This window comes from Leuciscus leuciscus (genome assembly GCF_965113295.1).
Source record: "Leuciscus leuciscus genome assembly, chromosome: 13".
Taxonomy (NCBI): domain Eukaryota; kingdom Metazoa; phylum Chordata; class Actinopteri; order Cypriniformes; family Leuciscidae; genus Leuciscus; species Leuciscus leuciscus.
Genome location: NC_138737.1, coordinates 5,967,162 through 5,993,306, shown reverse-complemented (window position 1 = coordinate 5,993,306; position 26,145 = coordinate 5,967,162). Strand labels below are relative to the sequence as shown.

The window sequence follows — 26,145 nt, the reverse complement described above, 5'->3', positions numbered from 1 at the left end:
CTCTCTCTCTCTCTCTCTATATATATATATATATATATATATATATATATATATATAGAATATTATATTATATTATATTATATATATATATATATATATATATATTATATTATATTATATTATATATATATATATATATATATATATATATCCTAGATTAAAAAAAAAGTTTAACACACACACACACACACACACACAGATATATATATATATATATATATATATATATATTTATAGTTATTTTTATTTTTAATATAATAATAATAATATATACATTATTTAAAATATATACCCTAGATAAAAAAACAACAATGTTTAACACAGTTGAAATGTTAATCATAACTCTTTGTTTTCAAATCTTGATGTTTTATATTTAAGATTATTTATAAAAAAATATTTAAGTTATTAAAAATAACAAAAAACAGTAGTCCGTTAAACTGTTTGCATTCTCTTCCCATCATAAAATTGAAAATCAGTTCTAATCTAGTAATCTGAATTGCCTTTTTAATTATCAATCAGTTAGTGCTGAACAAGTACTTGACTACTCGATTTCTCATGCGCGTTCCTAGTCTGAACGGTTCCAGTCTCGAGGGTTTGATCTGCAGCGGTGCCACGCGGCATAATCAGATTCAGCTGTATTATGAGTTCATTTATGATTCAGTGTGGCTCAGATGACTCACTGTTTCTCTTTCTCAAATGTAAGATAGATTCAGATGTTCAGAACGGCTCATCTGTTCTCAGTTTCCTTTGCTGTGATGTTCCCTCGAGGGTTGGCATTCTTTTAAACCGAGTATATAAGCTATTGTGCCCTGCTCTCTGGAAGAACAGGAAGTGAGGACAACAGAACCTCGTATGTGTCCATCTCAAATTCATACACGCATTTAAAGGGGTAGTTCTCCTAAAAATGTAAAATTCTGTCCTTTGCTAACCATCATGATGTTCCAAACCCATATGCTGGTAGTTTTTATGTGGCATACAGAATAAATGGCAACTTTAGGGTTTGAAATAACATGAGGGTGAGTAAATAATGACAGATTTTCCTGTTTGGATACGCTGTTCCTTTGACATCCAACAAGCCCCTCAGGCCTTAATGAACCCAACCTGGACCTGTTTCTCTCACAAGTGTCCATCTGTATGTGTAGATCACACAATCTGTTCTTTCTCTCATTGTCTGTGGAACACTGGGAACTTTCTCACACACTTTTTAGTCTCGTTTGACACTTGCTTGAAATTTCAAGCCAAGACATTTTCCCTCGACGTGTGTTTACACTGGACGATAATAGGAAGAATTGTTGCAAATGTCATTCTGACTTGGAATAGAAATCCAGTTTTCACAAGCTGTTATTTAGGAGGACATTCCACTGAGTGTTCATTAGTGATGGTGTGCTATTAGTTTTGAAGCATTTCGAAATACGTTTTTTTTTTATTATTATTCTAAAAATGTATTATGGTTGATGAAATATTCTGTTAGACTTCCATTGAAGGAGGGACTCATCACATATAGAGACCAAAATACCATAAGCCACTTACAAATTACAGCTAAAAATAGTTTTCATGCAGTGACATTACTAGACATTAGCTGGGTTTTATTTTTAATGCAGATTTCAGGATTTCAAATGCTAGTTAAAATTACATTTGTGGGGATAAATTGTCCAAAATCTGTATTTATATATGATAGAAATTTTGGGTTTATTTTATTGTTTAATTACACTGCGTTCCAAATTATTATGCTAATTATATTTTGCACTGATTTTCCTGACGTCGATGCAAATGACGGTCAGTATAAGTAAAGTCACCAAGTCGAATTTCATTAGAAAACAGGTCTTTTTTTCTAAAATAAAAAAACTCAAAATGCACTGTCCCAAATTATTATGCACAACAGAGTTTGAAAACATTTTAGTTTCTCTCCTTTTATGCCCATAGCAGCCAATGACACAGAGGTATTCTTTGCAGCATGAGACGGTGCATTGTCATGCATGAAGATGATTTTGCTACAGAAGGCACGGTTCTTCTTTTTGTACCATGGAAGAAAGTGGTCAGTCAGAAACTCTATATACTTTGTCTAGGTCATTTTCATACCTTCAGGGACTCTAAAGGGGCCTACCAACTCTCTCTCCATGAATCCGGCCCAAAACATGACTCCGCCACTTCCTTGCTGACGTCGCAGCCTTATTGGGACACGGTGGCCATCCATCTGGACCATCCAGGGTTGCACGGCACTCATCAGTAAACAAGACTGTTTGAAAATTAGTCTTCATGTATTTCTGGGCCCACTGCAACCATTTCTGCTTGTGAGCATTGGTTAGGGGTGGCCGAATAGTAGGTTTATGCACAACTGCAAGCCTCTGGAGTCCCGCGAACCTCAAGGTGTAGGATCTTACTATTCGGCCACCCCTATCCAATGCTCACAAGCAGAAACGGTTGCAGTGCATCAGCACCTTCAAATACCTGTTTGCTGCTTTGTAATGGTATTTTATCAGCTGCTCTCTTAATCCGATGAATTTGTCTGGCAGTAACCTTCCTCATTATGCCTCTATCTGCACGAACCCGTCTGTGCTCTGAATCAGCCACAAATCTCTTCACAGTACGATGATCACGCTTAAGTTTTTGTGAAATATCTAATGTTTTCATGCCTTGTCCAAGGCATTGCACTATTTGACGCTTTTCCGCAGCTGAGAGATCTTTTTTCTTTCCCATAATGCTTGAAACCTGTGGCCTGCTTAATAATGTGGAACATCCTCCTTAAGTAGTTTTCCTTTAATTGGGCTCACCTGGCAAATTAATTATCACATGTGTCTGAGATTGATTTCAGTGATCCAAAGAGCCCGGAGACACAATACCATCGATGAGTTTGATTGATAAACTAAATATTTAACGTTTATGACACTTAATTCCAATTTGCATAATAATTTGGAACGCGTGTATTATTTATTTTTTATTTTATCCTGATATTAGTTGGTGAAACACATTCACCAATAAATAGTTTTTGCAATATTCCAATTTTTCACACAAATGAAATTCTCAACTTGGATGCCATAGCTAATGTACACTTAAACTTCTTAATATATCGTATAATGTACACATAATTCACCCAGGATTCACATTTGCAGATGTCATTCGCAAAACTATGCGGTTTGGCTGAAGGTACTTTGACTCTTTTTGGGCTCAGTAAAACATAAGTAACCCTCAAATCACCCTTGTAACCATTTAGAAAATTGTCATGTGCAAACGATTTTCTGCAGAAGTGTTAGAATAGAGTGCATATTTCCATTCTGCAAAGCCGATTTGAGTCAATCAGAGTTTCATCCCGTTGATTTTATAATTCTCCTTTTTGCGCAGCGGTATGATGGATGCATGAGTGTTTTCAGGGGTATCTACAATGTAATCCTTCCAGAATTTCAGGTGCTAATGAGTATCGAGCCAAATAACTTGGCCAACTTTTTTGTTGGTGCCTTTTGTTTGTGGTTACTGATGTTTGAAATGGGCCCAAGTGTTTAATGTCTGGGTTGGTGTCGTGCTTCCAGCCAAGATTCTGTTGCGGTGAGGGAAAATAATAGTCTTAGCACCGATTTGGCCCAATCTGTGAATAGATTTACATCTTGTATTCCCGCCCCCTCCTTTTTCCTCTCTCCTTTACTCCATTTCTTTCTCTCCTTTTGCTTTTCATTTCTTGTCTGAGCGCATTATTGCACACTTGACTGAGCTGTAGGCCGCTGCCTTCAGAGGTTGAGAAGTTACTGCTGCCTCTCTGTTTTACTGCACTCGATGACCGAGGAGTGAAAGGAAAACAGCATACGTGAGACTCCAGCTGCTTGGATACCAGATTCTGAGGGCATTTGCTTTATTTATATCTCTCTTGCATTTCTTTGCATCATGATTACAGAGTAAAACCACAGCGACAGGAACAAAGTGGCCCAGCTAACTAACTCTGTAGCTTTAGATGAGACGAGATGCGGATTTGAATCCAAGTGTGAATCGGCCGTCTAGTCCACCGCTTATAGACTGGTTTCAGCCACAGCTCGCTCCCCACTCCACCCAGTTTATGGAATATTTATGGAACTGATGCTGTAGTTATGACGTCGTCATTGTTGTGATGTCACAGCCATGAGTGAAGGTGAGAGTTTGGGCCAGATGAGCCTCAGAAGCAACGTATTAGAGATAAGACATTCATTATTTTCATGTTTTGGCTAATAACTGTAAAAAATGGGCAAATTTACAAATCAAACAAAAGACAAAAAAATTTAAATATATAACAGATATACCATGCCCTGTCAACATTTTCACTGGCTGCACCGCAAAAATTAGTCCGGTTTATTTTAGCTGCATATTTAAAAAATGCGTCAAAATATATATTTGTATACAATAATATGATATAATGTAATATAATTCTGTTAAATACAAAACTACAAATAATGTATAAAGTTTTTATAGCTGGAAATTATCCATCTATAATGCAACTCGATGGATGGATGGATGGATGGATGGATGGATGGATGGATGGATGGAAGAAAGATAAAAATAAGATGCTATGAAAGTGTAGAATGCGACTCCAATGAAGTGCTTAATCTGTTTGGTCAGATGTGACAAATCAGGTTAGAAGCTTCTATAAGCGTCTCCAGACATATTAATATTTCATTTGGTCAGTGCCACTTTTTTATGCCGTCATAACAGCCGTAGAAGCTGCCAGGCAACTAAGTGTTTTCATACCTGTGATTCTGACATTACAGTTTTTCAATTAGAGAAATTATTAACTATACGCACGGCTCAGAGAAACAAGGCTAATTGGATCTGTAATCAGGCCGTGTGGATAATGAGGCTTAATGATAGCCAGATGAAAGATTGAAAATGATTTGATATTTGATTTGGACTTTATATAAGCACGACGGGACAGACACCCATACGATTAACACCTGCCTGATTTCAGAAAGAGACGCACAGGCACACAGGGGAGGAGCCAACAAGAAAAGAGGAAAATCCTCCCGTCTTCAGTTGCAGAAGGGGGTGCCGTGCGCCCCTCGGCTTTTGGCGCATTTTAATTTTACACTTAACTGAACATCAAAGAGATGCCTTATCAGTGTTTATCAGAGGCAGCCAGCAGCGCTGAGATATGCCCATCTCTCTCTGTCTCTCTCTCTCGGTTTGTCTGTCTTCCCCTCCAGCACTATGCCTGACAATCTTCTTATCACCCCCCTCACTCTCGCTCTCGCTCTCGTTCAAGAAAAGAGTTAGTCAGCGAAAAGTGGTGAGTCATCCAGTGTTGATACTGGAGGGGAGAGTGCCAGTGACAGCAGTTCAGAGAGCGTCCCGTCCCGTCAGGAGAGATGCCAGCGCTGGTCACTCTCATGTTCACACGCTCCATCAGAAACGTTTACTTCACTGTGTGCGCAAACAAACAAAACCTATAGTGAGCTACTTATGGTATTAATATATGTGTATTTTATTGTCTTTTTGTTTTATATGTATTATAAAAGTTTTATAATATATATATTTTTTATTATTCAATTAATTAAGTTTAAAAATGTCAGTACCGACTTGGTTCTGATTCTTTTGACAACCCTAATAGAGTACGTTAGCGCATTGTTTAGGTATAGTATTTTTTTAAATACTCTGTTTATAATTAAAAAAAAAAAAAAAATTGGGGGGATGGATTTGTTGTTGCAGTGCATTCTGGGATTGCCCTCTCTGCAAAGGCTATATTACCCCTTTTCCACCGACACGGTTCCGGTGCGGGTTGCCGTTCTTGAACCATTCCGCACATTTCCACTGCAGAAAAGAGCGTTCCGGGCCGGAAAGATCGGTTAAACTCCGGCCTCAGAACGCAAACCAAAAGGAGGATATGTGATGATTTTGGCCACAAGGTGTCTTAGAAGGCAACATAATTATAGTAAGCAGCTCACGAGATTTTAGAACAGAGCAACTTTTGAATCATTGAATTCCCATTGTCATTTTAGGATATTCAGGCTGATTTTGGACCGGATGCAAACGATAAACAAGCTCACTGTCATTTAGTTAGCCGGGGGAGAAATCTGTGTTGGCGTGGGCCGAGAGCATATGTGGGCTCTTTCAGTGATTACCACACTGGCTTATTTTTACGTTCACAATGCTCAGGCGTTCTTTTGCTCTGATCAGTGTGTGAGTCAGTGATCCAGGCCCTTAAGCACACGGTGTGTGTGTGTGTGTGTGTGTGTGTGTATGTGTGAGGGAGAGAGAGAGAGAGTGTGTCTCAGTGAAGTGGATCTTCTCCCAGTGTAAGCTCTGCCCCGATGCCTTGGCCCAGGCTTTGAGAGGTGCTTCAAAAACCCTGACATAAAAACACTCTTCACACTGTAAACAGGGCGAGTGTGACGGGGTCTCTCCAGCTCCCAGCAGCACTCATACGCCCTGGGCCTAATCCACTGAACAGCAGCCGGCTTCTCTCGCTCTCTCTCCACTGCAGTGTTTTACAAGAAGAGTATTGCTACATCTGTTTGAGGGTCCTCCAAAGTCATATTGATTAGGACTCTTTCAATCTGAGCTCGGGCCCAAATTAAATGAAAAACTCTGGGATTTTGTGCACTAAATATAGAAAGCACAAGAATCAGGGTTCACTTCATTGTGATTATGGGGCCTTAAAGTATATATAAGTGTATATTCAAAAGTGTGTGGTCATTAAGATTTTTTTTATTATTTGAAAGAAATTACTATTACATTACTTATTCAGCAATGATGCATTAAATTAACAGTGAAATTACTTTAAAGGTGCAATGCGCAAGTCTCTGAGTTTTTGCAGAACTATGCCCCCTCTGGCGACAAGCGAAACTGCAACCAGAGGTGTGCACGCTCATTCCGTCCCGAATCCCTCTTATTTATTTTACTGTACAGGATTATAGAGGCAATCGCAGTGATCAGAGAAGGGCTCATTCAGCCCATCAGGCAATTGTTTAAGCATGTATGGGTTAGAAAAACGGGTATTTTTAACATGAAATGTTGCTCATTGCACCTTTAAAGTGACAGTAAAGACATTTAAATGTTATAAAATATTTCTGTTCAAAATGCTGTTCTTTTTAACTTTCTGTACATCAAAGGATCCTGGAAAAAAAATCTTATTTTCTTTGAAAAAATGTTAAGCTGCACAACTGTTTTCCGCATTGATAATAATAAGAAATGTTTGAGCAGTAAATCAGCCTGAAGGATCATGTGAGACTGATGTCTGGAGAAATTCAGCTTTGTCATCACAGGAATAAATTACATTTTAAAATGTATTAAAGTAGAAAACAGTTATTTTAAATTGGAATAATATTTCACAGTTTTTACTGTATTTTTGATCAAATAAATGCAGTCTTGGTGAGCAGAAGAGACTTATTTCAAAAACATAAAAAAATCTCACCGACCCCAAACTTTAGTGTATGTATCGTTTTAACTGGTTTCAAACGTTTCAGTAACTAAACAGATGCTGAGCAAAGTCAAGTGTTCCTGAGGAAGTTACTATAGCAACAGTATGCTGCTCGAAATTGTTTTCTTTAAAATATATTTCAAATAATTCTGTGCCAAAGGTCCCACAAGACTTGTTTCCTCAACGATTTGCCTCAAAGTATTGACAAAAACTAGATCCTTTTGAAAGTCACTAAATAATTTGCACATTAGTTGCAAACCATTAGTGTATGTGCGAAAAGATGAAAATAAATAGAGAAATAGTGGTTAAACGAGTGGGTAGGAATGATGATCATTTACATATCAGAGTGCAAATTTTAGCAGCTTTAAATGTTGAAGCATTGTAGAGCAGGTCAGGGGACAGATAATTATACATGGAGAACAACAATAGACTTAATCAGTGCAGAGATTACAGTGTGACAAATATAAACAGAGATGTGTAAACATTCCTGCAGATGTTGTGCTGTAGTCAAGAATAAGGGCTGAATTCAGTATTCTGACTGTATTACACATTATACTACGGGGCTGTTGAGTGCTTGAATCTGATTGGTTGATGGACTTTCTACAGTGTGCAATTATTTTCAAGGAAATGCACGGCTAAAGTAGTTCCAGCAGGTCTTGACCGCATTACATGTCCATATCACTTCGCCAAATTATTTCAGTTATTTCAAAGGTCCTTACAGCCTACAACACAATACAACCAAAACCCAAACGACACTGACCAAGCAAATAAAGATATTAAACAATAGATCAGTGGTTCTCAAACTTTTTACACCAAGTACCACCTCAGAAAATATTTGGCTCTCCAAGTACCACCATAATGACCAATATGAAAATACAGTAGCGTAGTAGGCCAAACTATTCAGCTACGGTTATGCACAGCTCAAAAATGAGGCAGCTTAATTTTTAATAAGAATATTTATTATTGTCAGCCACTTTAAACATTGTAAGAACACAGTTTGAACATTAACACTGCACTGTGCTGCTTGCATACAGGTAAATAAAAAACTTGAATAATGATTCAATTCAAATGTATTGCACCTAAAGTGAAATAAAAACTGTAGCTTACTGTACTTAAAATATTAAGTAAAAAAAAGTACTGTACTTAATAAAAAAAAATAAAAAAAAACACAGGCTGTGTATTGATATTTAACATTTTTAAACGTACATTTAAAATATTCTGGCTGACCCCTGTGAGTTTTTCAAGGCGATCATTATTTAGAACTGATCACTTTATTTTTTCCATGGTGACGCGTCATTGCTTGTCACGTGACACACCGCAGCCACAATAGCGCTGAATGACTAATGATCTGCTTTTATTTCATTTTTTTAATTCTAAATATTCACAAATTTGTTAGCTATGGCATGAAATATTTGATATTCCGATTGTCAAATATATGCAAGTGGAAGTGTTATGTTGTTTAAACACCTTTATAACGATCGCGTTAGTTGAGCTATATGCGCCGTCATGTTAGTTTGTGCCACTGTTCAGAGAATCGGATCTGTTGGATTTACAGAACGTGAATTCATCCACTTCTCCCATGAAAATACATGAAAGTAAGTGGCCGGTGAACTGGGAAAAGAATAGAGTTAACTTTAAAGTTACTTACACAATTTGATATGAATCAAATGTGTCGTCTAATTATAATGGGAATTATTATTATTTCCGCTTCCATAGACATCAGTGTGTATTTTACAAATTCTAAATGTATTGTTTTTTTTAATAGTTATGTGAATTTAAATGTCTGAAACCTAAAATTAACATTATGTGGTTTAACACTGAATAATTGTGATATTTGACAGCGCCTGAGTGGCGCGCGTCTGTCTCTGGCTCAGCGCCAGCCAACTGCGAAAGCACATTTGAATTTGGCAGTTGATCACGGGATGCACTGGCTGTTCTACTCACACCGGTGTAATCGTATCGTACGCTCCAGGGACCAGCCAAGACTGATCACAAAATAGACAGTAAAAGATCACACCGGTTTGATCTTGCGTGCGAAATTCAGTGATTCCTCTGCGTACCACTAGACGGAGCCTGCGTACCACTAGTGGTACGCGTACCACACTTTGAGAACCACTGCAATAGATTAAAACCGACCAGTTATTTCCATGTTTTTTGCCACAAAAATGCATTTTGACGATTTTATCAGTAAAATAGTTTAGCAACTTAAAAGCTATTTCTCACTTGCGAGGTAATAACGGCGCTGTTCTTGAAGCAGATAAACTTAGTTTCACGCACAGGTAACCCACACACACTTAATCTCTCTCTTTCTCTCTCTCTCTAAAAACGGCATTACTCTGCTATCAATGGCTCAAGCCTCCGTTACTAGCTCTAAAATAACGTTGGAATTCGCAACGGAGGCATTGGATGAGATGCGTGAGAAATAAGTCCTACACACAAGAGGGTTTAAAGGGAAAAAAACGGACAAATATCTTGAAATACATCGGAACAATGTCTTGAGGTGTGGTAACCATAGTATAAGTGGAATAATTGACTCTGGGCCGTTGAATTATTAGAAAATAATGCACACCCCCGTCATGTTAACGTAAAACGGGTCTGGTGGTTCTGGTTCACAAGAATTTCACGGTTGAATTTTTAGTTAAATTAGATGCAAACTACTGCTTAAAATATGATCATGAAGCGATAATGGTTTAAAGTGAAATAAAATTGTTGTCTTTTAAAATGTTTAATATCTAACAAAACCAAGAAAATAACTAAAAATAACTTCACATAAAGTTAAAATGGTAGAAAAAACCCCTAACTGCAGTCTGTGACTGGCATTCTTACTGCCGACATGTTTAAATTCGTCGTCTTTTCATTTACACACATTCTTTGACCTTCACTTTGCCAATTAAACCGACTGTAAGTGTGTCCTTTCTGGATTGGACCGGTTTTGAATGCAACTCTGTGTTCTAATAAGGGTCTCATTCTTCTCATCTGTATTGAAATGCGTTTGATTATATCAGTATATCACACGTAGATGTCCTCCTACACAACGGCGCGTGTCTGTTTTTCGGGGTTGATGAGGCTTCAGCGTGTTTGTTATGCGTATGGTAGGTGACCTCTGGGAATGGATGGACCGCGGACCCCTAATTACGTCCCGCACTAACGCCCCTCATTCCTCAGCATCTGAAATTAGTCTTTTAAGTCTCGCTTTTATTGTGTGGTCTCTAAGATGGAAATGTTTTCGATTTTTGGGGTCGAGCAAGAGTAAAACTCTGTTTTAAGGGAGAGATTTCGAGTTAAATATAATGTTCCTCTGAGGATTTTGGATGCTAGTTTTGGAGTATAATACTTTACGAATAGTGTTCGTTCTGGCAGTATATATAGACGTGTAGCATTGAAACAGCTGATGTAGGAGATTGTTTCACTGTGGATTTATCAGTGTGAGCAGCTCTAAGTCTCTTTCTGTTTGGCCGTCATAGCATACAACACCACTGCAGTTCTGCATTGCTGTTTAATTTGTGTATGTATATATATACAGATGGTGGACAACCAGAATGAGACTTTTACCGCCGCCGTTCCCGCGGCGGCAAAATTGGGATGTGTATTTGCTGCCTTTTACCGCTGAGTGGCGCTGTAATCACAGACTTTGAAAAGTGTCAGTTTATTCTCTTTATGACGTAATCTGCCGCGGCAGTAATCTGAGCTGAGGTCACAGATAAATTCAAGATAAATATTGTGGTTAAACGAATTCAAATTCATTACATTTAAACAAAGTAGACACACGTTAACATTGTGTGCCCAGTTTTTCTATCATTTAGAAAGGCTATTTCAATAGGTTACTTGTCATTTACTTCATGTTATTTTAATGTGTTTGTAGATTTATTAACTGAAACATAACAGTGAAATAAATTAAAATAACTTACCGTAAAATTAAAACATTTTCAGGACTCGCAGTTACTAACCGATGTTAGTCGGTTTAAGCATTCTTTGTTATATTCAGAATTAAATAGGCTTACATGTTGTTATGATTATCAATTGAATTCTTTAATAAATAATCAACCACAATGCCTATTAGCCTACTGCCGCAGCAAAAATAAACCAGTCGAATTTCAAAGTCATTCGCGAAATGACTAGGCTATACCGGGTGGCGCAAGTGACAGGGCAAAACAGCAGCAACTGCGGCATTTTAAAAGGTAAGTTTCCTAAATGTTTATTTAAAAAAAAAAAAAAAAAAAAAAAATGGCGCTAGATCTTGTAAAAAAAACAAAACTTTTTTCATTATTTGAACAAAAATGAGACTGATTGAATATGTAAAAATATAAACAAACAAAGCAGAGAATAAAACAACTTTTAGGGAAAAAATATAGGCCTATTATGCTACAACAGAATTGGTTAACATTAACGAAAGCAAAATATGTAAACATACATTTCAAACAAAATAAAACAAAACAAATTTGTGGCCGAGTTGTAGGCTATAACTTACGTTTCAATAATTCAGATGACACGGTTTCAAATCCCGAACAAACATGGGCTACTTTTTTATTATTAATGCAGAGAGATTTGATAGTTCTAAAATATTGCTACACTATATTGTTTTTTTTCAGTAAATTGTCAATGTTAAAAAAATAAAAAGAATATAACAAACTTTTAAAACAGAGAAAATAGTAGACCTAGGCTATTCAGGCGATAGCTATGTGGTCAATGCATTAACAATAGCCTCTCGGAGCTTCAAACGATCTGAGATCGAATCTCAGTGTAGCCGACAGTGTTTATGTTTTTCCGTTCTTGATGCTTAAATATGCATCTGTTTATTAAAGTCAATCATCTTGTTTAATTATCAATTGTACATTACAACATAAATTTGCTACATTCCAGTTGAGCCGCTGCAAAGACGACACATCTGATGAAGGAAGACCGTCAGCCGATCGCACCAGAAAATGAAGATGATGAAGCTCGTCTTTAATCTGCTAAATTATTTTTGTTGTGTGTGTGAATCATTCACGAGATTGAGATGACTGACAGTGATACCCAGCCATAGCAACGGAAGACATTTTTCAAAACAGATCGAACAAATCAGAAAAATACTTTCAACAGTATAGCTTTCAATTAAAAAATAAACAATGAAAATGTAAAAGAAAAAGAAAATTAATTAAGTTTGAAAACCCATCGCACATTTCAAGGTACGAATAAAGTGTCGGGACAGTTTATTTATTTAAACAGGGTTGCATCGATAGAGTTTATTCCCTTTGTGATGCAAAATAAGAAACACAGAATCTTATTCTTGCAACATTTAAAATTTCTATTGTCAAAGAAATTGCAGCTAAATTAAAAAATTAAAACGGTACAAAACGAAAAAAGTTCAAAGCAACATAAATTAAGAACAGGCGTTTTTTTTTGCCTCTCTCGCGCTGGATATTTTTTTAGTAAGTTTGGTCTCCCTCACTGCGCGCGCCGGGTCTTTCTCGAAATGAAGCATTTCATCGTAAAAAACCACCATACAGCTGATAATACTGTATATGTCGCTGTGTGTCATCCACACAAATCACGAAAGAAAAAAACTGTAACAAATAGCTTTTGTTCCTTCAAAGATACAACATGCCTTGCTGAATTCACCTTACAATAAAAGGAGGTGGGTCGCGAATTAAAGAGCTCTGTATCTGCTAAATTGAAATTGTGTGTGGAAAACCTTTAAATACAATCAATAAAACTACAATATTTATAATTTAATAAGATATAGGGCCTACATATGGACTTTTGGAGATTTTGAGATTAATCCTTAAAAGAATTTTGCCTTTGCCTGCTCATCAGGCTCAGGCTGGCTCCGACACTCTCCATATGAAAGATGGAACATTAACACCTCTGTCCTGCACCCCCACGATAAAGCAACTATTGCCTTCTCCAAACCCCCCACAGGCTAGCTGAGTTTGCAAAACAAAACAAAGAGTTTGCCACTCGTCGTGGTGTGCCAAAACACTTAATTATTAACTTCAATATTTCATTCAAAACAATCTCAAAACGCTTTGTGACATTTTGAAAAGCCGTGGATGCATTACTGCCACTGGAACCATGAACGCAACAGAATACTGGTTCTGATTTTATTGTTTGTCGTTTAAACGTCATATATACATAATTATATGCCTATATACATTTTTTTTAACAGAACTGCTTTTGAAATTACGATTGGAATTATTATAGGCTACAGAAGTAAAGTCATTGTATAATATTTGTTCCTTAGTGTAAAATGGAAATGCATGGTGATTTTATTTTGTAAATAGGCTATAAGCAAAAAACTATGTTTTAGAACTAGACAAATAGACTATACAATGCATTAATAGGCTAATATACAAATATCAGTAGTCCAAGTTAGTTCGGGATTCGAACCCGTGTCATCTAAATGATCGTAACGTAAGTTCAACCACTCTGCCACGATTCACTCGTTGCGACATGGCCTAACGTTCCAGTGTGTGTTCGCTCACACGAGCGAGAAGCGCTCTTCATTCAAATGAACGCGCCGCCGCGTTTGTCGAACACTAATAAAACCTGGCTTTAGAACAATGCATAGCGCCATTTACAATTGCAAATTTACAATAATTTAGTTTCATTTATTTCAGTGTTAATGTTTGAGTTAAAAAAAATTCTCTACAAATTATATTAACACAAAGTCGGCTATAAGAATCCTTTATAGGCTACGTAAAAAAGCAAAGGGCTTACAGTCTTAACATTTAGGCTACTTTGCTTAAATTCGATACATTTATTTTCAGTAGGGCCTAATACATTTGTAGGGATGTAATTTCAGTATGCTTTACCAACGCTATGTATTCAATTAAAGTTCCAAGAGGTCTGGTCTCTATATTTCCTTCCCAGCTGACACTAATATGCAAGTGCACAGCAAAAATCACAACTTGTGCTTGCTGCGAACGCAAGTTATTTAAGGTGTCTCAACTGTACACAGTCTACCCTACAGTGTGAATTCGTTACAAGGTTTCATTTAATTAAATTAATGTGCAGCAATTTGTACAAATAGAGTCTATAGGCCTATTATACTGTTGTAGACATTAAATAATCTCATTTAGTATCATATTTGTTCAAATATTAAATATTGTCCTATGTTGAATATGAAAAGTGAACAGCACGAGTATAAGATAGGATGCATTATATCGAGAGATGGATATGGAGTGGGTCAGACATGATTTTGACCACTTCATTAAGTTTTGTTTAGTAGAAAACCTTTCTTTAAAGTGAATTTCGTTTTCTATAAATTGTATCTTAATTTTAATCAATTTTTCATCAACCAATTGCTGGATTTAATAAGTAAGAGAAGCAAATATAACAGACACTAATCATGGAGGCGCCCGCGCGGTCACTTGCATGCATCTCATCCTCCTAACTTAACGAAACTCAGCGTATGCCTCACACAGACATGATAAATACCTCAAATACACAAAGCTTGAAATGTCTTCAAACGAAATAATTCAAAACGAAAAGAAAAAGGCTACTCTCTGATTATGTCTTTATGTGCATTTCTCTCTAGGTGCGTTCACTACAAATATGGCGATCGTCAACTTCATCTTTGCAGTCGACACTGTCAGAAAACACTAGTTTATTGATAAAAATTTTGCACGCATCACCGGATTTACAAATACACATCTTGCTTGTTGCACGCACATATTATGTCGAAAAAACGAAATATTATGTTGAAATAACATTATTATTAATAATACATCTTTTAGAATATTTGATTAAATGCTGATTGTTGCGCTTGTTCAATTGAATAAAATGAAAACTTTAATTGTGATAATTAAAATAACTGAAAATTAAATATTTAGTGGCCAAGTTTTGCTAATTTATTATATAGGCTATTATATGCCTATTGCCTATATTAGGCCTAAGTAGGTAATATTAAGACAAGGCATATATTAAGTTATTTTAGCTGTTATGAGAAAAATAAATCTAACGAAATCTAAAATCTAAATCTAATAAATCTAAAACAAAATTCTAACGCCAATTCAACATGCCAGAATAAAACCTTATTTTTGAACAATGCGTAACGCCACTCGGCCTGGTGTGGCATAAGACTACATTTTAAACTTCAATGTTTAATTCAAAACAATCTCAAAACGCGTTGTGACATTTTTTTAAAGCAGTAGCCTAGCCTATATACATTAAGGGCATTGAAACCAGGATCTTAACTAAAACGCGTTCCGCGTAATCTCTCAAAAATTATGCCTAACTACTCCATGTATTTTTTTTTTTTAAGGACTGCTTTTGAAAATCACTATAAATTACTATGCAATTGTATCGCTCACGAGAGATCTTCATTTATCTAATTCCTCAATAGAATAGTAAAAATATTCAGCGTCATTGCTCCTAATATCGTCTCTATTTTTAACTTTTGATTCTATTTTTTCAGTTCTAAAATTGATTCTATCTTTGGTTCTATTCTGTTGTAGTCTAATAGGCCTATATATATATATGAAAAATATGCCTATTAGGCTTAGGGTTTTATATTTAACCCACTTACATTTTAAATACGGCAATTGCTGCTGTTTTGCACAATGTCCCTTTGCGCCACCTGGCGGTCATTTCGGGAACGACTTTGAAATGCGGCTGGTTTATTTTTGCCGCGGTGATTTCGCCGCGGCAGCTGGCGCGGCGGTAATAGGCATTCTGGTTGTCCACCATCTGTATATGCATGTGTGAGTATTTGGCTTCCATTATAGTGTGTTCATAAATGTTGGTAATATTATATGGTAGTTTAGGATAATGTATATTCACAATGTTAGAAATGTCATAAAACATACTTGTTCATATATATTCATGCTTGAATGTGAATTACTGATCTGTCAAGCAATATGACATAAAGAGAGTTATTAGGCTATAGACGTTATTCAGTGTTGCTGTGTCATGATCTGAGAGTGACGTTGATTGACAGCGTGGCTGCTGTGCCGTAATATCGCTCTCCCTCCGTAACATTTATCATTACAGGAAGCTTAATTAGCTTATGTATGTATTTAACCTTAAAGAGCAGCACTGCAGGGACGGGATTCACCAAGAGTAATGGCCACGAAGATCTCGCACACATTTTCAAACTGGCCTTATTCCCAACGGGACCCCGGTGTCTCCCCCCCCTTTTCCTCTCACATAACGTTTTATTTTTTCCTCTTTCTCACTTTGATGCTCTGCCTCTCCATTTTTTTCTCTCTTCGTTTGTGCTCTCCAAGTGTCACTTCTCCTTCTGTCCCTTCTCAATCTGTTTTCTTGTTCCCACAATGCATTCTTTCACTCTCTCACACTCTTGCTCTCTCCCAAACCTCTCCTCCTCCTCCTCTTCTCCAGCCTCGTCTCGGTGGGGCGACTCTTTCATTAAGGAGCTGCGGGCTGAGGTAATTAATTGTGGGATGAGTGACAGAGACTCCATAAGCTCAGCAGGAAAGGCTCTGTGTGCTGTGGTCCTTCAAGCCGGACGCTGTAGCCGTACAGGAAGTGACACGGCGGGCGTCTGTCACCAGCCAGCCATTACATAGCGCCGGTCTCGATGCGTCGCTGAAGCACAGCAAACAGGCCTGACGCAGACACTTTCACACAGAGTGCCCTCGTCCTCGCTTCTCATGCCAACCGCTGGCGATAACGATAAGCTATCTTGTTTTTACATTAGCAAACACTTTACTGCTAAAACAGAGATGCACCTAGATCTTCTGATAAGAGACTTTTAGAGCCGAAGTGGGACCGGCAATCTTATGCTTTCATATTTTAGGGAGTTTGTGCCAAACGATCATCTTTCAGCTTCTACGATAGCAAGTGCTCCATTTATACTTTAAATGGAGGTTTATTCTTTGTATATCTTATGGATGGTGTTCAGTCAATACGAAGATTTTGGCTTGAGTGTCATAGCAGTCTTTGGTATCTCGATATCAATGCTAAATCAATATCCTGGGCCACAAGTAAACAGCCTCAGGCGACAGATGAAATGAAACCTGGGCTGTCAAAAGATTCAAGAATGTGCAATCTCATAATGTTTTGAGATTTATGTATACATTTAGTTTAAATATATACAGTTAGTGTGTGTGATCATTTACAATACCCCACAAACAATATTATATTACAATATTATATGTTGTTAAATCCCTTCTGGAATCAATTTATATATATATTTTCGATTGTAATTCTGAATTTATACAAATAAACTCATAAAACCTATTATAACCAAGTATGCTAAACATTTTTTAACAAATCTCATGTGTCAATGCACTGATTATATAGACAATTATATAAAATGCCTCTTTTACAAAGAATATCACTTCAATATCTGATTTAATGTTCATTTTTATATGTTGGGGGGCATTTTAATATTAGATAGATAGAGATAGATTATTTAAATACTGTTAATAAACAGATTCATTATACTGTTTATTTTTGTAAATATTAAGCAGTTTTTGTTTTAAAATATTTGTATTTGAATTTTCTTTTTGAAAATATATTCATTTATATGAACATGATATTTCTAAGAACAGTGTTTTAAACTTGTTTTTTATTTTATTTTTATTATGATTTTGGCCATCCTTATTTGTCCTTGACCGAAATACCATGGCATTGTTTGATTTACATATTTATGTACCAGCTGATTACCAACTGAGTACTGATTACCATATTCATATATCATGGTACTTTCTGATTATCATATTTATGTAGTATATTGTTTGATTGCCGTTTCTCCAAATCACATTTTTGAATGTGTCTTTCATCATTGCTGTAGAGTAGATGATTAGTTCAGCCTCTGCAGTGAACTGACACTTCCATATGGACTATAATTTGCAGTTATTTGTATGTCTTTTCAAACACTTTCAGAATATTATCCAGCTCCAATCAACCAATCAGAGCTTTAGAAACTTCAACACACACGCAGCGCCTCAGATTATACAGGCCATTAAAAAAAATCAGCCTTAGCCGAAGAATAAGGTCAAAAAATATCATGTAACGTTTAATTGGAACAGCTCCCAAGTGATCCGGAGACTGAATTTATTTTTCTCGGCACTGAGGGAAGGGAGCATATTTCATGGATTATGGCTTATGAAGACTGAAAATGGGATTAACAGGGTAGAAGGAATGGAAAAACGGAGTGAGTGACTGAGCAACTGACTGCTCGGGAAATTATATATGTAAGCAACAATTCGTTTTTTCCTCTCGCAGACCTGCAGTGAAAGATTGGATTCCTTGTTCGTTTTTGTGTGTGTGTGTGTGAGAGAGAGAGAGAGAGAGAGAGAGAGAGAGAGAGAGTGTGTGTATGCTTTTTCTGAATGTGTGGCATGAATTTCTCTCCCTCGTCCGCTCCGGCTTTTTATGTTTCAACGGAGAAAAGTGCTTAGCTGTGTGATAAGCGGGATATGCACAATAAGGTTAATGGAGAGACTGTCAACAGGCAGTAAGCTGCCAGGCCTCTCCTAATGGGGTGCTAATCAGTGCGAGGGAAAAGCCCTACTGGGGAAAACAAGCAGCTGCTCGGATGAAGGGATACAGTTACTGTAGATGCATAAAAACACGGGCGGTGGCATTATGATGTCACACAGAAAGGCTCTGAACCTTACTTGAAAGCCGAATGGGGCAATTCGTTGTTTAAATCACTGTAAACGGAAACATAAAGAGATTTTATTTGACGATTTTAGTTTTGTGTAGTGCATGGATACAGCCTCCTGTTTGTTAAAGCGGTGCAGTGTTTACCCCATTTAAAGGTGTGCTTTTATGTTTTATTATACGTTTGCTGACCTTTAAGCTGCAAATTCATAAAGCAAAAAATATTTTTGACCAATAAGAGTTCTCTTAGCTCAATACAACACTGCAAAAAAAAGTGTGCAAATTTTTTTTCTAAAAAATCATGTAAGATGAGAAGACTTTAAGATTAATGGTTTGTTTTTAAGCACAAACATCACACGTTTATGTTTGTGCTTAAAAAATTTGCTTACAACATAAAAAAATTTTTTGTATATTTTTATGAGATATTTTTGGGGAAAACATTTTTTGTAGTAAAAGAATCAAACCTCAAGCTCCATTGTTTGCAGTGTTGAGGATAAATAGTATGTTTTAACATTTTGAATATATTACTTTTATCGTTTAGTTTTTAATTTGATCATTTAGGGGTTGCACAGACTAGTCAACTTTAATACTCTGCCATGAGGCTTTAAGCTTGACGACAACTAGTCGCTGAACATGGCCTATAGAGGGCGCAATAGGATAAGAAATCTTTGAAGTCCACTTTTACGCTCCGTTTTCCAACAGTTAAAATGGCAAATAAATGCATAATCTGAGAGCGTTCCACAAGATATGTTTGATTATACCATCTGGATGCTCAAAATTTATCGGTGAATGCAGGTTTTAAACTGCTTATTGTACATGTAAGTTAATCGCCATTCTAAACTAATGCATGCTGCATTGTAACGCACACACATCGCACTCACACAGAAGCATTCAGTACGCAGAAATGTTGTCAACACTGTTCTGTGATTTATCAATAAAATAGCTTAAAAACTGAAAAGCATATATATTTTTTGTAACTAAATAGTTAGTAAACTTAATAGAGAGACGCTGCCAGGTGCAATTCACACACAATTGCTCTCTCATTACTAATGTATTCATATAAATCTAATCTTTACTGTACTAGTTTATCTATATCTGATTTAGAACGAGCAGAAATCTGTGAGAAAAATCACCCAAAGTAGCAAAAATAACGACCCAAAGACAGAATAACTCAAAATAATCTGTTATGTAGGAGTGCTGTGTCGTGTCATAGCCGTGCACAAGAAAATCTGCGTTCGAGTCTCAGCTCGAGGTTCAGGCTTATTTGTACAAAAATTGACATCATCAGCGACAAGTCGACGTCGACTCGACTTAAGTCACAAATGTCGAAAATCTGAAGTCGTTCAACCCCTAATTTGATATCTGTTTAAGGTCTGTAATCATTTTACATGTTTACAGCCTAGTGTCACTGGGTTTTAGCCACAACATTATGCAAAGACGCGGATGTTCTTTAAGTAATGAAATGCATTAATCATAATAAACAATTTCTCTGTGCGGAATATAGTTCATTAGCCTAAGCGTAAGCTGTTTACAGGCCACCATGGCAACATGGCACATTAATATAGAATTCAATTGATGTGGCTTCACGTCAGAACTACACATTATATATGCAGTGTTCCCGGCGTGATGAGTTATGTACTGGTAAACGCTGACATTACCTCCCTGCTCTTTAGTTAACAAGCTCTTCAGCTCATCTCTAACCTTTAAGCCACGTTCAGCAAACACTCCATCCCTGGCTTGTTTAATTCATAATTATGTAGTGATTGGAGCTTGTTAATGAGAACAAGCAAACTGGCATTAAGAGGGAAGGGGCAGGAAATGTCTTTAGGGTGCAGTTGCCTTCAATTTGAGAAGAATATACACAGGCAATGGATGTTGTTAACAGGTTTGTTAAGAGAAATAATGGGGGAGGTTTCTAATTGACATTAGTCACAGCAGAAAACAACTGGCCAAACCATTATGATTTTTAAAGTTATTTTTTGTAAAACGATGGATGGATGGATGGATGATTTAGATAAGTTGAGAGAACTAATGATAGATAGGTGGATGGATGGATGGATGGATGGATGGATGGATAGATAGACGGACTGATGGATGGATGGACGTATAGATAGATAGATGGATGGACGGACGGACTGATGGATGGATGGACGTATAGATAGATAGATGGACGGACGGACTGATGGATGGATGGACGGACGGACGAACGGACTGATGGATGGACGGACGAACGGACTGATGGATGGTTGGACGTACAGAGAGATAGATAGATAGAGAGATAGAGAGATAGATAGACGGACTGATGGATGGATGGACGTATAGATAGATAGATGGATGGACGGACGGACTGATGGATGGATGGACGTATAGATGGATAGATAGATAGATAGATGGATGGACGGACGGACTGATGGATGGATGGACGTATAGACAGAGATGGATGGACGGACAGACGGACTGATGGATGGTTGGACGTACAGATAGAGAGATAGAGAGATAGATAGAGAGATAGATAGAGAGATAGATAGAGAGAGAGATAGAGAGAGAGATAGATAGAGAGATAGATAGAGAGATAGATAGAGAGATAGATAGATGGATGGATAGATAGATAGATAGATGGATTATTTGTTGTTTTTCTCTATTAATTGCATTCGAAACATGTTTTGGTTTCACATTATAGCGTGAGTTTATTAGTTATGGTTGGAGGAATTATCAGGAGAGCTTTAAAAACATATTTAGCAAATGGTGTTTTTGGATCAAACTAATGATGTCATGTGCTAAAACTTTTGAGTGCACACACATGATGAAGCAGCTGCGCCCCGATTCTAAACGGCAAAAACTTGATGAAAAGCCCATTATAGTCCATTAGCAGAATCACCTGTGCTAAATATCTATGACTGCAATCTGTTAGCGCTCCTCCATGAGCTGTAATTTGTCCCCCTCATTTTCATCACCTCGAATCAGCCTCTTGTGGGATTCTTCAGAACTTTTAAAGAGACTGCTGTGAAATCCACTCTAGTGAGCAGCAGGTCAGGAGCTGATTTCATTTGTGAAATGGTGATTTGTTATATTGATAGATCTATCTATCTATCTATCTATCTGTCTATCTATCTATCTGTCTATCTGTCTGTCTGTCGTTTCCGCCAATTGTCAATTATGTGAATTTATTTGAATTTCAATTTAAAAATTCTTCCTTGCATTAAAGGGATTGTTCACCCAAAAATGAAAATTAGCCCATGATTTACTCACCCTGAAGCCATCCTAGGTGTATATGACATTCTTCTTTCAGACAAATACAGTCGTAGTTATATTAAAAATGTCTTGTCTAGCTTTATATTGGGAGTGAATGCCTGGAGAAAATTTGAAGCCCAAAAAAGTGCATCCATCCATTATAAAAGTAATCCATATGGCTCCAGGGGGTTAATAAAGGCCTTCTGAAGTGAAGCCATGCATTTGTAAAGGAAAATACCAATATTTAAAACTTTATAAACTATAAATGTTGGAGGATTTCTACTGTATATAATAGAAGAGGACTTCAGTTTGTTGCACATTTGTTTAAACCGTGAGAGTCGTCTAAGCTTACGAAACTCCTCCGTCATGCGTCACGGGTTACTCTTGTGGCGCAAGTCGACTTGCGTAGTATGTGTACGGTCGTCTGGCGGAAGCTAGTTATTTTAGATTATAAAGTTATAAATATGGGTATTTTTCTTACAAAAACCCATGGCTTCGCTTCAGAAGGCCTTTATTAACCCACTGGAGCCGTGTGGAGTATTTTTTATAATGGATGGATGCACTTTTATGGGCTTCAAATTTTCTCCAGCCATTCACTGCCATTATAAGCTTGGAAGAGCCAGGACATTTTTTTATATAACTCTTGATTGTATTCGTCTGAAAGAAGAATGTCATATACACCTAGGATGGCTTGAGGGTGAGTTAATCGTGGGATAATTTTCATTTTTGGGTGAACTGTCCCTTTAAAATTCAAATTTAAATTCTGCATCATGTTTGCTACCTCAATTCAAATTATATTTCAATTCCAGTTATAATTAATTATAGATTAGACAGACTGCTTTTTACATGCTAAATATCAGGGAAGTAGACACACTGCGAAGTGGGGACTGTCTGCATAAGATTGTATGTGGTTCTGAGCCACGTATCGCACATATAACATTTTCGCAGAGAATAACGACAGCTGAAACCATTTTCAGTGACTGAGCTGTGTGTTTTCTCATTAAACACACCCAACCCGAGTTTCGTATCATCAGAGTCGCTTTCTAATGCCCGTGGACTGTGTATTTGTTTACGGGCCAGTCGTCTGGAGTAATTTATCATTAGCTCAGCGTTGTCATCTTCCGCAGAACTACAGGTGATTCATCGTGCTCATTTTGCAGTATGAAGGCACGCTATCCTTCTCTCCCTGCAGTCGCCACCTGTGCGCCCCTCGTGCCTCCACAGGGAGTAAATCCTTCTTTACAAACACCTAATATGAAAATGAGATTTATTGTCACACTGATATGCAAACCTGTGCAGATTGATGGAGGTCCGGGGTAAAGAGTTGCATCATTGTTAAGCGTACTGCTTTTTGGCGCGGGCAGACGATACGCTGGCCGGCTAGCCGGTCTGATTTATGGCTGCTCTGCCTGCAAATTGCTTTTACTGCCACCCTGATTATTGTTCGGTGTTAAATAGATTACAGATCGTCCCGAATATCCTAGGATGCACAACTGGGGTGGAGAAGAGCTGTTTTGCAACCAACACCTCTGTGCACTCGTCAATAAGTGATGATCATCAATCAATTAATGTGGCTTGAGTAAACAGAAACCTTGTTTCCCCTCTTCAGATTGCGCTGTTGTTTCTGAGCTGCTAATATATCTCAGGATGTGTAGTTTTCCATCAGTGCGATCAGAAGTCACGTCAATATAAAATAGTTTCTTTGATAAATGCTGCAATCGGTTACGGGTAGAGTAGACCGTAATGACTCTTCTAGCACGACTTGACACGCAGGACTAAGGAAGATATTCATTTACCGCTTCATCAGTGTGATCTGCCGAGAGAACCGTGCTTCGTAAAACTGGAGACGGATGCAACTGCTGTGTAATAGGGTTTTTAGCCTCAGATTGCTGGATTTTAAGTTCTTCCCGCCCTAATGGCCTCAATTTCTATTCCTAGCATCTCTGGTGTGTTTGTGCGCGACCGAATGCTACATTTGTAGGCAAAGTTTCAGTCGAATAGATGTTATTTATTGTTCTTAAGCTCAATAAACTGGAATCAGCGTCAGTGAAAATCGAATGGGTTGTGATATTTATGAGTCAGGATTATTTGTGCTTTACTCTGAGCCTGAATTATAACGTATTGTCTTTTTTTGTTGTCATTTTCAGGGCTGCCCACAAATTCTGCCCAGCAGCGACATCCTGGTACCGGCGGGGATCGTTCGGCCAATCACCTTGCGAGCTCGAAACTTGCCCCAGCCTCAGTCTGGACAAAAGAACTATGAGTGCGTCTTTAACATCCAGGGCAAAGTCCAGCGCATTCCCGCGGTCCGTTTCAACAGCTCCTGCATCCAGTGCCAGAACACTTCGGTAAGACAACGACTCGTTCACATGTGAACTGCACTTCAGTTTAGCAACACATGATGAATAGTGGCTATTAATGCAGGGAAAAAATTTATTCATAGCAATGGCTAAATCTGAGGGTTCAAGTTTATCTTTTTTAGCAACAGCAGAATTTCTTAAAGGAATAGTTCACATAAAAATAAAAATTGTCATTACTTATTCACCTTGATGTCAAGCATTATAAATATCAATGTGATGTCATGAAATGGATATTAGACATTATTTTTATTTGGATTTTATATTTGGATATTAGAGACTCGAGAGCCAATGACTGTTAATATCCAGGTTTCCATCCACATACACATCACGTTAAAATATGTTATGGTCTTTACATTTTTATTTTTATTTTTTAAAGAATGTAATACTTTTATTCAGCAAGGATGCATTAAATTGATTAAAAGTGACGGTACAGATATTTTCATTGTTACAAATGATTTCTATTTAAAATAAATGCTGTTCTTTTGAAGTTACTATTGATCAAAGAATCCTGAAAAAAAAAGAATCATGGCTTATTTAACACTAAAACAAAATCCGTCCACTATTCCCTTGCTACTAGTGACAGCCATCTTATATACACATCTCTAAGACAAGAGTTAAAAACAACAAAAAGGACGGATACAACCAAAACATACATTTGCACAAATATTTCCATAAATTATCTCAAATGAGCGCTCCCCTACAGGTTTTCGCTTTCTTTAAAGACACGCCTACTCAGCTAAAACAGGAAATATATACCAGCAAACGCCACGTAAATATTATAAAATGCATAAGAAAAGTAAGAACACAATAAAAACAGTGATGGAAAACAACTTCAAGAGCTCTCCATCACACAGTGCTTTCAGCATTGATAATGATAAGAAATGTTTTTTGAGCAGCAAATCGGCATATTAGAATGATTTCTGAAGGATCATGTGACACTGAAGACTTGAGTAATGATGCTGAAAATTCAGCTTTGCATTACAGGAATAAATCACATTTTAAAATATATTCAAATAGAAAACAGATCTTAGCTTAAGAGACTTCCTTGAAAAACATTTAAAAAGACTTATCATCCCCAAACATTCATGATGGTAACTTCAAAATGTAAATGCAATATCCAAAAATGTGCTTTAAAAAAAATCATTAGCATATTTTTCCTTTTTGCAAGCCAGAACTAAACTATTTTGTTCTCTTGAACACGTGGGATAGAAATGTTTTTTTATTTTTATTTTTTTATATATTAATTACGTGCATAAATTAAATTCACAACTTGAATGTGCAGATAGCTAGTTAATCCCAACCTGCACCATATTTGTTTATCAATAAACATAGAATTAAATTTGCATCTGTTTATCACTCAAAGCTTCAAAAAACTTGTAGTCATATGGACTTATTTTAATGGTGCTTGATAGTATGTTTTGGAGCTTAGAATTCCTATGAACAGCCGTTGAATGAAGATTGTTTGCTTTCTGTGGTAAGCAGAATTATTAACATCGATGGGTTTGGAATGACATGAGTGTGAGAAATAATGACAGAATTGTTATTTTTGAGTGAACTATTCCTTTCAATGTATCCTAAATGGCAACAATGTAATTTATTAATCAGCATAGTTTTCCAAGCGTAGCCTCA

The 26,145-nt window shown here is 36.9% G+C and overlaps 1 protein-coding gene across 1 annotated transcript in view; it reads left to right on the top strand.

Annotated features, from left to right (window-relative positions):
• plxna3 (plexin A3) overlaps positions 1 to 26,145 on the top strand; it is a 179,726-nt gene that overhangs the window by 112,106 nt on the left and 41,475 nt on the right. The window contains exon 10 of the mRNA XM_082189123.1: positions 24,304 to 24,504. Coding sequence (XP_082045249.1) covers positions 24,304 to 24,504 — 201 coding nt within the window. The remainder of the gene's footprint in view (positions 1 to 24,303; positions 24,505 to 26,145) is intronic.